This window comes from Sphaerodactylus townsendi, linkage group LG09 (assembly GCF_021028975.2).
Source record: "Sphaerodactylus townsendi isolate TG3544 linkage group LG09, MPM_Stown_v2.3, whole genome shotgun sequence".
Lineage (NCBI taxonomy): Eukaryota > Metazoa > Chordata > Lepidosauria > Squamata > Sphaerodactylidae > Sphaerodactylus > Sphaerodactylus townsendi.
In genome coordinates this window covers 34,186,878-34,201,984 of record NC_059433.1, presented here as the reverse complement: position 1 = coordinate 34,201,984, position 15,107 = coordinate 34,186,878, and the positions used below count along the sequence as shown (strand labels likewise).

The following is a 15,107-nucleotide window of genomic DNA, read 5'->3' as shown; positions in this document are numbered from 1 at the left end:
AGTAAATGTATAACTGAATCAGCTTAAGGAACTGAGGTGATTCCCCCCTTTTCACCTCCTGTGCTTGATCTCAGAGATTATCATGCCAGAGGGTTTTCAAAGTTTAACCATAAAACATTAGAATAAGATCAGGTAGAAATTGGGTGAGAAAGAAAAAAGCAGACTTACATACAAATATTAAGATTTTATTAATAGTATAGCTCAGATGGCAAATGGCTATTTAATAATATTTCAGTTTGCTACAGATTTCTAAATTCTTTGAAAAATGATAGGCTGTTATATAGCTTAAACTTTAACTCAGAAGTTCATGTGTAAACTCTGGTGCTTACAGAATAGGACTCTTAATCTGACATTTATCATCTCCCCTGCCAGCATGGCCAATTGACCATGCTGGTAGGGGCTGATGGGAATTGTAGTCCATAACATCTGGAGTGCCAAAGGTTCACCACCACGGATCTAGAAGGAATGGAGTACTCAACCAATTCCCTTTTTCCTCAGATTTGCCAAACTGTAAAGGATCACTTCAGAGCTTTTGAAATAAATCTACCTCAGAACCAGGGATGGAAATTCTTCTCCCATACAAAGGTTAAACTCCACTCTTGGCTAGAGATTGGCCCCTAACGGACACCATCTTTTTCACTATGCCAGCTCTGTTCTACATAGTTCAGGAAACAACCAGGTTCTGTTTTTAGAAACTGGGCTAGGAATTCTTCTTTACCTGGAGGTTTATTCCCCTCTTTGGCTAGAGTAGGATTCTTTTTCCTTTAAAAACTCTTTCCCTCCAGGACCATAGGTCTGTACAGACACTAAATACACCTGAATTATATAGTTCCAACCAATAATCCTGTCAGCAGCCCTCACTGAGTTCTAAACTCCAATCACAGCATGTCATTCACACACACAGGGCTTATTAGGAATTAACCCTTCACAGTCAGGTTTTTCTGCCTCTGCATGTTCCTAGCTTTGAAGTAGCATTATATGGAATGAAGTTTTTAGATGCCATTTTCCTCAGATCCATTCATAGATGGGGTTAAGAAAAAAATTTAAAAGGTTAATGCCAATTTAGAAATGAAGTGGAATTTACAATATAAAGAAATGTACTTGATATTAGCCCAAAGGCCAAGAAGTAACATAGGCCCTTTCCGCACGGGCATTTTATGATGCCCTGGGGATGGCAAAAACGCCATCCCCAGGGAGCCATTCACACAGGGGTATACAGCTGCTGGCAAGCAGCCGCTAAGAGCCCTCGCTACCGACCGGCGTTGCCGGGCGCTTCCAGAAGCACACTTTCCTGTGCTTGGAAGCACACTTTCCTGGAAACACCGGCTGGGAGCTGCTTCCATGCGAACGGCAGTGGTTTGCGGTGTTTCCCCCACCTCCCTTCACCACCTTTGTCCCCGGTCTCCGGGTGCGCCACCGGTAGTCTGGGGATATGCCTCCCCTGCGACGCTGCAACAGGGCTGGCGCGACGCTGCTCCGCTGCACGCCGCCCCAGTCGGCTTTAGGACCGGGCCCATGGGATAGTCCTAGCGTTATCGGATCGGGCGGAATTACGCCAATTCCAAACCCTTCCGTGGAAGGGGCCATAGAGAAACATATACTGCCAGTAGTACTAAAATTGAATAAAAATAATTGATGAGACTTTTAGTCAAATGAGCCAACCATTAAACAACAGGAAAGGAGTAAAAGAGTTAAGGAAAGAACTAAGAGAATTCTCCCAACCATGGTATCAAAAATAATACATACATTAAGACATCCGAAGGATCTAATAATCTCTCTATGCAAAGGAAAACTACTAATTCAGAATCTGAGATGTCACAGATCACTTTATTGTATTTAAAAGCACTGCCTTTAGTTTTTATGCTTTTTTGTCAAGGGTGAACAATGCAGCATACACAAATCCAATTCACATATAATAAAGAAGATCTGTTATAAACAAAACCATATGGAAAGCCAACCTGCTCCATACACCCAAGCTGTGCAATTCGCCATCATGGTCATGAAATCAGTACCAAATAAATTGGCAATTTGCTAAGCAAAAGAAAAAATAGGACAAACGTTATCTTCACTGTTCTGGAGATATCAGTAAATTATCTGATATCTTAAATAATTTCTGATACAAAATACCAAATTAATCAATGATACCTAGCTATTTTTTTACAGCCGATCTACTCCTTTAAGTATATTGACTCCCTCTAGACTCTGACGTAGAAAGAATTCTGTTTGTGAAAGAAATGGAGCACAGTTGGATAAAAGGAAAGGTTTTGGGTTCCCTTCCTGTCCATTCCATTTGCGTAAAAACATAGATTTGCCTCTCAGGTCCACTTTAGGGTTCTGGGGATGAAGAAAAAAATTACTCACATGCCAGTTCACATCTCCATATGTTCATGACATATGTGAGAATTTTAATTCATCTAGAACTGGGATACTGAAAATTGAAAGGGGCTTTCCCTTGGGAGAGTAAAATGCCTGAATATTGCATTCCAGCTTGGGTGGATGGAGGTTCTGTAGCTCCACTGAACTTATTAAAACCATAACCAATCTAATATTCACATCACACATCTGGGATATCATGTAAAGGAAACCAGCAGTTTCATGAGTTCACTGTCAAAGTCAAAGTTAAACATTTAAGAAACCTTTGACCAGATGGTGCAATATTAGGGTTAGAAGAATCCTGACTATATCTGCAGAATTGTATGGTTTGTTTTTCTCCGTACATATTGGCTATCCAGGCCATGAATTATTCATGGGTTGTTTCTTTTCAAACTACTACTATTATTAAATAACTTTAAAATGGTGGTGGTGATGACACATCTATTTTGGCTCTGAGATATAATCCACAAGAAAAATCTTTCAGAGGGCTCAGTTGGCTGTAGCAGAAGAGGTGGAGGACTGTTGTCCTCTCCTACAAAAAAAAGGTAAATTTTACTTAATGGTGTGGTTGATTCAGGCCATTATCTGGCAATTGTTACAATGACCCTGTAAAATAGATCTGTATTATTAGCTCCAGGGTAAAAACAGTGGTCTGAGACTGAGAAGAACGTGAGGTTACCCCATGAATTCAAAGCAGTGGTAAGAGTAGACTTGGACCTGTTATGAATTAATTTCTACTCATCATTACATTACTTTTTCCAAATGTTCACTGTTTTTTATTTACTTCCTCCCCCCTCAACCCCCAAAAAGTGCTGGTGTGTGTATGTGCCTGCTGCCACAAGTCACTTTTTTGACTCGTGGCACCCTCTATGAATCAATGGCTGCTTCACAAGGGTTATCGAGAGAGCCTCCACGCCGGCAAGAATTTCTGCTGCATGGAGGCGGGAGGCCGCTTGTGCATGCCAGTATGCAGACGGCCTCTGAGAGTAGGCCGGCAGGCGGGCTCCGGCATGGAGTTGCTCTTCCCCTCGTTTCCCCACTACCTGTCTCCGCTGCCGGCCTCAGGCCAAAGCCCTCAACGCTGCCCTCCGGACCTCCAGGGGTTGGAGGGACAGCCAGTGGGCGGGGCTTCGACGGCCAGCAGGCGCATTTACAGGGACAAGCGAGAAAGGGGACGGGAAACAGTTATTGTTCCCCCGGGCGGTGCTGTTCACACCCACGCCACCAGGAACATCGCTGAAACTGGGAAAACAACCCTTTAAAGGGTTGTTTTTCAGGGCGGCCTGACGCCGCCCTGGGGGAGGGGGAGCGCCGCCTGTGCGAATGGCTCCCTGGGGACGGCGTTTATCCCGTCCCCAGGGCGCCATTTAAGGGCCGTGCGGAAACGGCCAATGTCATCAAAATCTCTTATTGTTAACAGGTCTTGCAAACTGAGGGCTAAGGCTTCCTTTATAAAATCAAATCTCTCTCATGTTCTTCTTTTTCTGCTGCCTTTAATTTTCCTAGCATTCTTATATTTTCCAGTGACTCATTCTCTCATAATGTGACCAAAGTATGATTGCCTCAATTTAGTCATTTTAACTTCTAGGGACAGTTCAGATTTGATTTGATATCTTGCCTTTTTGGAGGTCCGTGATATCTGTAAAGCTCTCCTCCAACACCACATTCCAAAGGATTCCCGTTTCTTCCTGTCACACTTCTTCATTATCCAATTTTCACAACCATGCATAGTAACAGGAAATACTAAGGTATGAATTAACTTCATCTTCATTAGAAGAAGAGTTTGTATTTACCCCTTACCTGTCACTCCTGCAAGGAGTCTCAAAGCAGCTTAAAAACTCCTTTCCTTCCTCTCCCCCAGAACAGCAGCTTGTGCACTTGGTGGGTCTGAGAGAGAACTGTGACTAGTCCAAGGTCACACAGCAAGCTTCATGTGGAGGAATGGGGAAGCAAATACAGTTCACCAGATAAGAATCTGCCATTCATTTGGAAGACTGGGGAATCAAACTTGGTTCTCCAGATTAGAGTCCACTATTCTTAACCACTACGCTCTGCTGGCATTCACTGGTGACATATCCACTGGTGAGTTGCATCACAAAAGAAAGACCCAAGCGTATTTGTAGGGTGGTTTCCTTCAAACTTCAATAGTGTAGCAATGCCAGAAGAATGATAGAGAACACAAAAGGGCAACAACTGGACTCTAGATTATATTTAGACCCAGGCATTATTTTTTTCCAACCCTGCCTCCAACCCGTACCTGGATAGAAAAGTTTGTGTTCCCAGCCTGGCAGGTCCCTTCTAGAATAATATCACTTTTGTTCATCTGCTCATTTCACAGCAAAAGGGATCAGTATTGTCCACACCCAAAATGTTGTGCAAGAGACCTATACATTCCTTCTGAGCCAGGACTGAAAAGCTCCCAGTATGCAGCAAAATGATGTTCCAGAGTCCTTTGTTAACATTTTCTTTCAGGATGAAAAAGCTGGGCATCACATGCTGATTTGGGAAAACATTTCTGTTTATCGAGACTTATGGTATTAAGAGGAGAATACTCAAAACATCAGAAACAAATCTTCTCAAGGGAAATCACTGGGCACAAGAAACCAGATGTAAAAAAGTCCTCTGTTCTCAGTTGCGGTTTCTGACATGTTCTAAGTGTTACAAAAGCAAAAACAGATTTTTTTTCCTGTAATAGAATGTCTGCAGAGTAATAGTCAAGAGAACCAACCAGAGCATGACAATCATGTTAAACAAATCATATATCAATTAGGATGACAGAAACACATCGATAAATGAAATAGATTCCCCAGAACAGATGTAAATGGAAACATGAGTAAATTTATATCCCTCCAATGCTTAATCCCTCAGTCCTAAACAAATGCCAGATTTAGAAATGCAAACAGAAACAAAAATGCAGACATTTCAATTACGGCAAACGTATTGCAGTTTGTTAAATGGCATGAGAGAATAAAAGGGCTCGGGGTAAACAGCCGCAATGAGATATGGTGATCGTGATAGGGATATTGGCAATTAGTTCCAAACAATCATACTAGTTTTACTACCAAGAACTGCTAAACTTTTCCGTTTATTCTGCTTTTTTATTAGACCAGTGAAACATTTCTTGAAGCTTTGCAACTCCCTCTGTTCCCACAGTTATCAGAATTAGGCTCAAGGCCGTGCTTGGCATTCTTGTTATAGCTAAGGGACAAATAATATTCAAATGAATTCTTTGCAGTCACAGTAACCATATTGATCCAGGTATGCTCAGCATTTCACACCACTCTAATATCTGGGTTTGCGAGATAATTGTACAGTGAAACAATTGTAGGGAAGCCAACTCCAGCCTGAGAAATTCTGGAGAATGTATGAGAATATATGTGACTATCAGAGGCGTAGCTAGGAAAAATGGAACCTGGTGCAAAATCTGAGTGTTGCACCCCACCCCACCCCCACCCCCCATGGGCAGCCACTGTGATGCTGGAATCCACCCCCATACAGCATCACTTTCAATGGTGTTTAAACTAGGGAGCCCATATTCTCCTTTCAAATCCACTTTAAAGGGAGAATCTGGGGTCCCCAGTTAAAACAACATTGACAGTGATGCTGTTTTGGCATGGATTCTCCCCCACCCTGAAACACATCACTTTCAATGTTTAAACTGCAGACCTCAGATTCTCCCTTTAAATCCATGCCGAAGGGGGTGGATTTAAAAGGAGAATCTGGGGAAATTTGGAAGGTGTCTGCTGTCAGGCATGCAATTAGTCAGTGAGTATGTCTTGCAATTCTTGCATTGTTTCCACTGAAACATTTTTTTCTGTTGGGTTGTTGTATGCAGCCACTTTCAATCGGAGATTTATAGACTGTGTTAAATATTTATTGTTGTTATTGCTTTTAAGACTGTTTATTGAATTGTACTGTAGTCTGATGCAAGCCACCATAAGCCTTGAGGGAGTGGTGGAGTATAACTCTAATAAACAAAAAAACAAATAAACTGTTTTCTTTTGGTATCCTATCTCATATTGACAGATGAGGTACTGGCTATCAAACAAGCAGCATAAAAGAGTGCAAAGTTAATAACTGACATGAGGATGCTGAACATTCAGTCACCCTGAATATAGTGTGAATGCCTAAAAATTACAGAACTTTAACTTGTCTTTTTGCTTCAGTGGCAATTCAGATCTCCCAGCAGGGTTACCCTGTAGCAGCAAGAAACATTTTCACAGGAATTCTGTTTAGCATCTCAACTATTATATCCAGTAAGGAATGTAAGATGAAGTGTGTTTTTTTAATTCATTCTGGGATGCAAAATAATTGCACATTTTCCCCTATAATAACTAGAACTATGCCTTAAGAAGTAGTCCTATTAATTCCAGTAGAATTTGGTTATAGTTAACTATCCACTAAATTATAAGGCAAATGCAGGACTGACAAAATGTAGGACTAAACCCAAATATCTAGAAGCAGAGCTCTGTTCATGGAATGAATCTTTCCTGCCTTGCTTTTGTCATTTCCCTCTCCAGAATATATAACAGGCTGCTCCTGCATATGAAAAGATCCCCAGGAATACCATGGGATGCAGCAAAGAGAATGGCAATTTGGTGGGAATTCTGCAGTTGATCACTCCTTGAGTAAGCAGAAAGATCAAGTGAAGGATCTTGCCTGTAGACAACAGCACCATCAAGAGTCAGATTTACTATGCCTGAGATAATGTATCTTATCTTAGAAAAGCTGCATTCAAGGAAAGGGAAATGAAGGAAATCATCCCTACTCATTATTGTAATAATGCTTTACTTAGTGTTAACACTTTATGTTCTAGTTAGGCCTGTTCTAGTAGAACCGTCTGAAACCAAAGCAGTGATGGCTTCAAAAGGAGGTGCTGCTGGAGACATTCCTGCCATCACCTCGCTTCATGAGGAACACTGAGAACTATGTGGCAAACATGCTTGGCAGGCAAATATATCATTTTCAACAACCACAATAACTCATAAATGTATTCTTGGATCACTTCATCTCATAGCCATCCAGCTTCAGCAGTATGCTGGACAGTTTGCAGATGCAAAGTAGATGCAAATTTAATTTCTTCCCATCTTGCAATCAATTTTGACAATGTAGAGAAGATGAAATCAGTTTTTGCCTCCTCTCAAGGGTCATGGATGGGTGGGGCAGGTAATTAAATTACCACAAAGAGAGGGGAAACTATAACTCCTTCAGGAATGTGCGAAAAATCACATTGAGACACACCAGCAAAAATGAGCAATCAGATAGAGGCAGACACTAAATTGCAATACTTTTATATAATTCCACAGTGTTCAATGTCTATAGGGCTATTTTTGTTTGTTTGTGTTTTATTTACCCAGACAAGGCAGCAGCAAAAAGTAGTGGTGGGCTTAATATGCACATGGGGGGAGGGTTTAATGTGCATACGAAACTAACTCAGCAAACAGTTACACTACTAGTGAGCAACACAAACTTTTCACTAAATAATCAGTTCCCAGTCACAAGGGGTGAGCAGAATGACCATCAAACTGATGGGGGTTTTTTTAGCACCTCTAACAAGAAGAAACTTCTCAACTATCATGAACAAATAATAGATCGTCAGGGGCAGACAGGGTTGGCTTTAGGAGCTGAGGTGCCCAATTGAATCTTTGTGTGTGTGTGTGAGGTCTCAGGTTCACAGTAAAGGTCTGTAAAATCACAGGCATGGGTGTCAAATAGATGGCTTGAGCTTTTCCAATACTGGCCAGGCAGAGGTCAGAGCTGAACTGTGGGCCTAGCCTGGCCTGGGTCAAGCACTGAGCTGTGTGCACCATCTCCAAAGTTCACATGGACTTCAGAAGTGGAGCCCCCAGTTCAATGCTGGGCTTAGACTTGCCAGTGCTGGAAAGGTTTGGGCCAGATATGAAATTTCAATGGTCCACATCAGTCCTGGGTCATATGTTTGACATACCGGTATATGTGTTTTTAGTATAACCTGAGATAGCTAGGGCTTCTCACAATGACTCTAGAACTACAGAAAAATTCACATCCTGTGAGCAAGCCTGTTAGCCTCCAGGCGGGGGCTTGAGTTCTCCCAGAATTATGCATGACCTCCATACTACATGTTAATTTCCCCTGGAGAAAATGGTAGCTTTGGAGGATTGGACTCTATGGTACCATGATGCTGCTGAGCTCCCTCCCCAAACTTGGCCTTTTTCCAGGTGCCACTTCCAAATCTCCACAAATCCCCCAGCTGTGATTTGGCAACCCTAATCAAAGTTCAGAATGAATGAATATGACCAGTGAATGCACAGAGATATGTATGACATTACCACGCCTCTCCACTAGGGATGCCATCCTCCAGGTGAGACCTGGGGATCCTCCAGAATTACAGTTCGTCTTCAGACTACAGAAATTAGTTCCCCTGGAAAAAAAATCTCATTAAAGACTGTGGGGAATTATTTTTGGGCTCTGGATGCTGTTTTTCAGAGTAGAAAGACCAAATTTGCAGCATGGTTACAGGTGACTATCCTCAGAAGAACCTCCAAGTTTGGTAAAGTTTGGATGAGGGGGTTCAGTTTTTTAGGCCCTCAAAAGGGTTGCCCCCGTCTTCCAGTGGAAACAATTGAAAACTCCATTGGATACATTAAGCATCCCCCTTTGGGGGCCCATAAAATTGGATCCACTTACCTAACTTCACTGAACTTGATGGTTCTTCTAAGGAGAGTCATCTACAGCTGTGCAGATAATTTGGTCTCTCTCATCTTGAAAAACACTCTCTCCCTCTTCTTTAGCCTCAAAAACTTCCCCATAGACTTTAATGAAGCAAAGTATTTTCAGATATTCAGAAAAAGACAAAAACAAAACATTTACCAGTATGGGTACTCAGTTTTGTTTTTCTTGTGTTGTTGTTGTTGTTGTTGTTTTGGTAGGAAGGTTTGACATTTTCCAATAAACCAGAATCTGAAAAATATTGGGGGGGAAAGATGCACACTCCTAACCAGAATGTTAATCTGCCTTAGTAGTAAAAAATGAGGAACAGAAATTAAAATTTAACTTAGCTTCCATTCCAGATAGCATGCAAGGCATCTGGAGATAAGCTGGGCCAGAATACTGAAATTCCTTTCATTTTTGGCCCTGGCATTTCCGTGTTAATCCTGGAGCTGGTTGCCAATTTTGAGATCCCTCGTTTTATTTTCTGATGAGTTATGCCTGCCACAAATGGACAGACAGATGGACATGAGGATTCTTTTATTATTATAGATGCATGGTAGCAGCCAGTCATGTGATTTATTTTATTATGATAATTTGGAATGGATCAGGGTCATACAGGGAGGAAGATGGAATCTTTGTCTAGAGGTCCATGATGGCTTTCAACAGCCCTAGATCAAACTAACAGTCCAGTACAATCACATGTTCCCATTCTCACAGTATTAAAATATTTATTGGTTGTACAAATATGCTAAAACTATGGTTTTGGGCATAGATGCAAATGTATGAAAACACAGACATCATTTCAAAAAGATTTTGGGGATTTTAAATACAAGAGCAACATAATTTTTCAATTGCCCTAAAACCTTATTGGAAGCAATCATATTTATTTATGCTACATGACTTTCAAAAAATGATGCCTCCCATCCTTCCACTGTTCACGAGCTGCAATCCATATACATATATTTGTTTCTGAAGACAGACAATATAACTGACTATGTGAAGCGCTGCTGACTGACATTTACATCAATGAAGCTGAATACAAACACAGATGGTTTCCACCACCTGATGAAATTGAACATAATAATGTGCCATCTGAGTCCACAGCATTGCAGATTCCAAGGGGGAGAAACCAAGATGAAAAGAAATCTGATTATTCCAGATGAATAAGAGTGATCAGCTTAGAGCACAGCCTCTGTGTCTGGATCTCTGTCTGCTGCACGACAAAATTGACTCACCGCAGAAAATGACTCTAAGCAACAGATGCCCTCCAACCATCTGCCTTTGCAGACAAGAGAAAACTGAATTCCATGCCATTAGGGAGAAACTTGTTGAAACAAGACTTTTCTAAGTGCCTTTGCCAATGGGCCACTTTCCCAGACTAGAGGTCGTTTTAAGACATAATCCTGCACATTATTTTTCTTCTAATGTTGACATCAAGGGAACTACACACTGCAAAGGATAACTCCAACATTAGAAATAAACTCACACCATGCAATTGTCTGATATTATTCCACTCAAAATCACTCCAAAAATGAAGCTTCAATCTTCTTGGCCTTATATTAAAAGGAAAAGTAATGATCAATGTATTGTCGAAGGCTTTCACGGCCGGATTCAACTGGTTCTGGAGGGTTTTCCGGGCTGTGTGGCCGTTGCTGGTGGATTTCGTTCCTAACGTTTCGCCTGCATCTGTGGCTGGCATCTTCAGAGGTGTATCACAGAGGGAAGTCTGTTACACACTGTGTCCACCAGACCACGGCCACACAGCCCAGGAAACCCACCAGAACCAAAGTAATAATCAGTTTTGATGAGTTATTTACATAGCTGTCAATGAATAAAAAGCTCAGACACACACACCCTTCACATCCTCACCAGACCTAAATGTCAATTTTTAGTATCATACTCTGCCTACCTTTCACCCTAACATACACAAAATATTTAAAAAGCACGGGGAAAGTGCTTCTGTGAGGAGTACTTCGTTCATGTAAAGGTCCATTCTGAACAGCACAAATAAGACTTCCTGAGGATGCAAAAAAAAGGCATCCTGGAGAGGAACTCCACACAGCTTTTTCTTCAAGATGTCCTCAGAATGCCTTATTTTAGCTCAAGGCATCCCTTTTGTAGTCCATAACATCTGGAGTGCCAAAGGTTCGCCACCACTGCCTTAGGAGGAGGCCCTACCCTTCTTCCTTTCTCCTTTCTTTGAGAGTCAGCATGGAGTAGTGGTTAAGAGTTTACGCTCTAAACTGGAAAACTAGGTTTGACTCCCCACACTATCACATGAGCAACATTCTCTTATCTAGTGAACTGGATTGTTTCCCCACTCCTACACATAATGCCTGCTGAGTGACCTTGGGCTAGTCACAGTTCTTTGAGACTCTCTCAACCCCATCTGCCTCACAAGGTGTCTGTTGTGGGGTGGGGAAGGGAAGGGAATTGTAAGCTTCCTTAAGTCTCCTTAAAGAAGAAAAAGGTGGGGTATAAATCCAAACTCTTCCCATTCTACCTTCTGTTTTTCATATCTTTTCCCCATTTCCCTTGCTTTGGCTGGACACTTTTCTACACAGACCACAGAGAACACTACATTGTATACAGAGATTTATAGGGTGTCCACATCTTGTTAAAGTTGCATAAGCTGTATCATTTGAACAGAAAAAGCAGATTTCATCTGAGCTGTGTGCTGGCCTAGGAAGATGTCCTAAAGAGCAATGTGAGTCCAGGTCTGGCAGCCAAACCCACCATTTTCTCATTAGGACTGGTCTATCTAAGGAGGCGATTTGCTCAGAAACTGTGGATAAACCCCTGCTCCATGGCTCCAAGCGCTTCTGGAGTCTGCTTGCTCCAGTGAAAGCAAAAATTGTAGCGGGGGGGGGGGGGGCAACACTGTGATGTTGCATTTCTAGTACAACCAGAACTGATGCTGCAACATCACACAATGTTGCTTTACACACGCACATGCATGCACGCACAAAACACACATACCATTTTATTCCTGTTGGAACAAAGACTCCTTGGGCAATCCACTCACAGGGACATTTAGACTTAGTAGGAGCTAATTTATAAAGCAGGATTGGTTGGTCAGGCCCCTGCCAGCATGGCTCACTTTAGACTGGTGGTGGCGGTCTCCTTACATCTCCAGCTATTTCTCCCAGGCTTCTGCCAGCATTGGCCACGGGCCATGCTGGCAGGGGCTGATGGGAATTGTAGTCCATAACATCTGGAGTGCCAAAGGTTCGCCACCACGGCTCTAGACTTCTTGCTTACTAGTTGAAAGTATGTATATGTGCATTTTAAAATTATATTTAGGAGTGGGACAAGCACCCCTTTATGCCCCCCACAGCAGAGGCATGCCCCCTCCGGAGACATGTGGAGACAAACATCCCGAAGTGGTGGCCATTTAGTCACATGGGGGGCAGAAAATCACCCCCACAATCCTCCTTCACCCTGTGTCCCACATGGCCAGTGCTCTCAGGGGAAGAAAGGGCCTGCCCCTCTGCTGCTCTCTCTCTGGCAGTACAGGTAAGCCAGCTGTGGGGGGTGCCACTTTTTGGCTGGATTGTGGAGCTGCCAGTCCATGGGCAGCAGGAGGCTCGCTCAGGAGCAGAGCGGAGCAGAGACTCCTGGGTGGTGGCCGGGGAGTGGCTGGCCATGGGACACCGCCAGGTGTGAATCACTCATTCTGAGCAATGTCTCGAGATCTTTGACAGACTTCACCACTAGCATCCTTAAGGCACTTTGCAAAGGTCCTGGGAGGTGCACAAATCTTGGATTGAACACACTCACTCACTCACGCCCCACCCCCAATTACCTGTGCAATCAGGCCGGACCTGCCATGTCTGCTCGGGGAGAGCTGCTCCATCTACCTAATTTTAATTCCTATTTTCTCCAAGGAGCTCAGCAGAGCATATAGAATTCTGGCTTCCTCTATCTTCACAATCACCCAGTGAAGAAGATTAGACTGAGATAAGCTAGGTTGGATTCTGAGCATCTGTTCCACTAGCCTTCTTCCATCTCAACGTTACTACACCTAATGTGAGATAGTCTTCTGACAATAGAAGACTATCTCACATTCGAACTGACAGGTCCGAATTCATCGAATGAGCTTTCAGTTTGGGCAAATGAGGATTGAAACCCAGGTTACCCCACACCAAATCCAACATTCTAGTTGTGTACAGAACTTGCACACGGTAGACATTAGTCAAGAAGAAATAACATAAATAACAGGACTATGTGCTTTATTGTCCCACTGATACTTAATGGAACACAATTACCAGTGAATTGATGAGAAGACATATATCATCTCAGCTGCTCTTCTCAAATCAAGTCATCATAGATACAAGTTTTTATTCCATTCATACCAAAAGCTTACTGAACTCCACCAAAGCATTTGATGGCTGCTGCACTGCAGTTTGACTGCAGCCGCAAATTAACAGACACATTTTTTTTCTACAATTGTAATCAGACGGGAAATATTTCATTAGAAACATGACAGTAGATTTCCATTTTACTTTCATAAATTAAACCAGACAATTTGACAAATGACTTAATTGGACCACTGCAATGAAGATTAAGAAAACCTTTCATGGAAGAGCTTAATTGAATTCATGCTAGTCACTAGATCTCAGAATCTTTTACAAAACAACTATCACTTTGTTCTAACAGAAAGAAGAGGGGGAAAAACCTGTTTCTTTCAGCCCTTTGAAAGCAAGAGAAATAGCGTAGGAAAATTCAGTAACATCCTATTGATACTATATAAGAATTAGTGTGTATATTTCAATAAAATCAAGATGTATTTTCACTTTCCCTGTATCAGATATACCAACGCACTTACTCCAGTATAAGAGATCAATTGCATGAAACAATTAGGTGAATGCCAGTGGCCCACTGATAATAACATACCCACATAGTGGCTAAGCTTATCATATACAACTTTATTTGCACTGACAGATGCTACTTGCACACAATGAATGTGTTATTATAGAGAGAATTAACATGTGGCTGAAGCTTCAAACACCTGGGCTATTATGGGATGGTACTGTTCACTGCATGGAAAATATGGCGACATTATCCAAACCATTCTTCACTACCCAATGCAAATGATTGTGTTTTTAAAAACCATTATAAGCCACTCTGTTACAATAAACACAGATGGTAGATGGAGAAATGCACTATTGAAAACAGTACATATTAAATGTTGTGAGAAAGGGCTGATGCATTCAGAAAATAAAAAATAAAATAAAGCACACATGTTGCTATTTCTATGGGCTCTCTCTTTTAAGTTGAATACTATACATTAAAAACATTCCTCCTTGTTATCATTATACAATATTATCCAATCCAAACTCCAAGTTAGAACAGCTTGTACTCACCAGGTGTGAAATTGTATCGTGCAGAAAATCCCAAAGATTCAAGTTCACCATCAGCAAAAAATTTAATCCACAGGAATCTGCCACTGGATTTTATTTTTGGTGGATTTTGTTCTCCACAGAAGCGACCAATGATTGGTGAAAAGCCAAAAGGTCCATCCCGCACTTCAATGTGATCAAATTTACATTCCCAAGAAGGCTCTATAGAATATTTTTCATCGAAATGTAATTCAATACATTGTCTCGGGGCAGCTGGAAATTAAAATGAAACCATCAGTCAGTTTTCAGCTCTAAATTTATGTTCTTTCAAATTTATGTTCATTCCCAGTTATCCTACACAACATTTTGGATTTTCTAGAAGTGATTGTCTCTGCAGTAATCACAAGACATTTCCTATCTATTGCTTTTCCTAGGAAAAAAGTATTTTGCTTTCTAAAATCCAATAGGGCTGGTAGTTGTAATCGCTGAGTCTGTAGAAACTGGTCTACAGCTAGGATGCACAGGGACATCTTCACACACTGGGCACTTGCCCAGGAGTCCCACAAGCATAATTTATGTATGTTCTTGCTAATCTATGTATGTCCTGACTTGCTGTCAAAAATAAATACTATACTAAACTATAAATATCTGTGTTGGAAAATACATATATTTAGCCTGTGTTTCTTAAAGATAATGAACAAT

General features: G+C 41.7%; 1 protein-coding gene across 5 annotated transcripts in view; it reads right to left on the bottom strand.

The window, feature by feature from the left end:
* The window catches only part of NETO1 (neuropilin and tolloid like 1), a 126,830-nt gene that overhangs the window by 87,487 nt on the left and 24,236 nt on the right, over positions 1 to 15,107 (bottom strand). For all 5 annotated transcript variants that reach the window (XR_007245464.1, XM_048507839.1, XM_048507838.1 and 2 more), the window contains one exon: positions 14,430 to 14,678. Coding sequence is in view for 4 of the 5 variants with exons in the window: in XM_048507839.1 (XP_048363796.1) it covers positions 14,430 to 14,678 (249 nt within the window). In the remaining variant the exon portion in view is untranslated. The remainder of the gene's footprint in view (positions 1 to 14,429; positions 14,679 to 15,107) is intronic.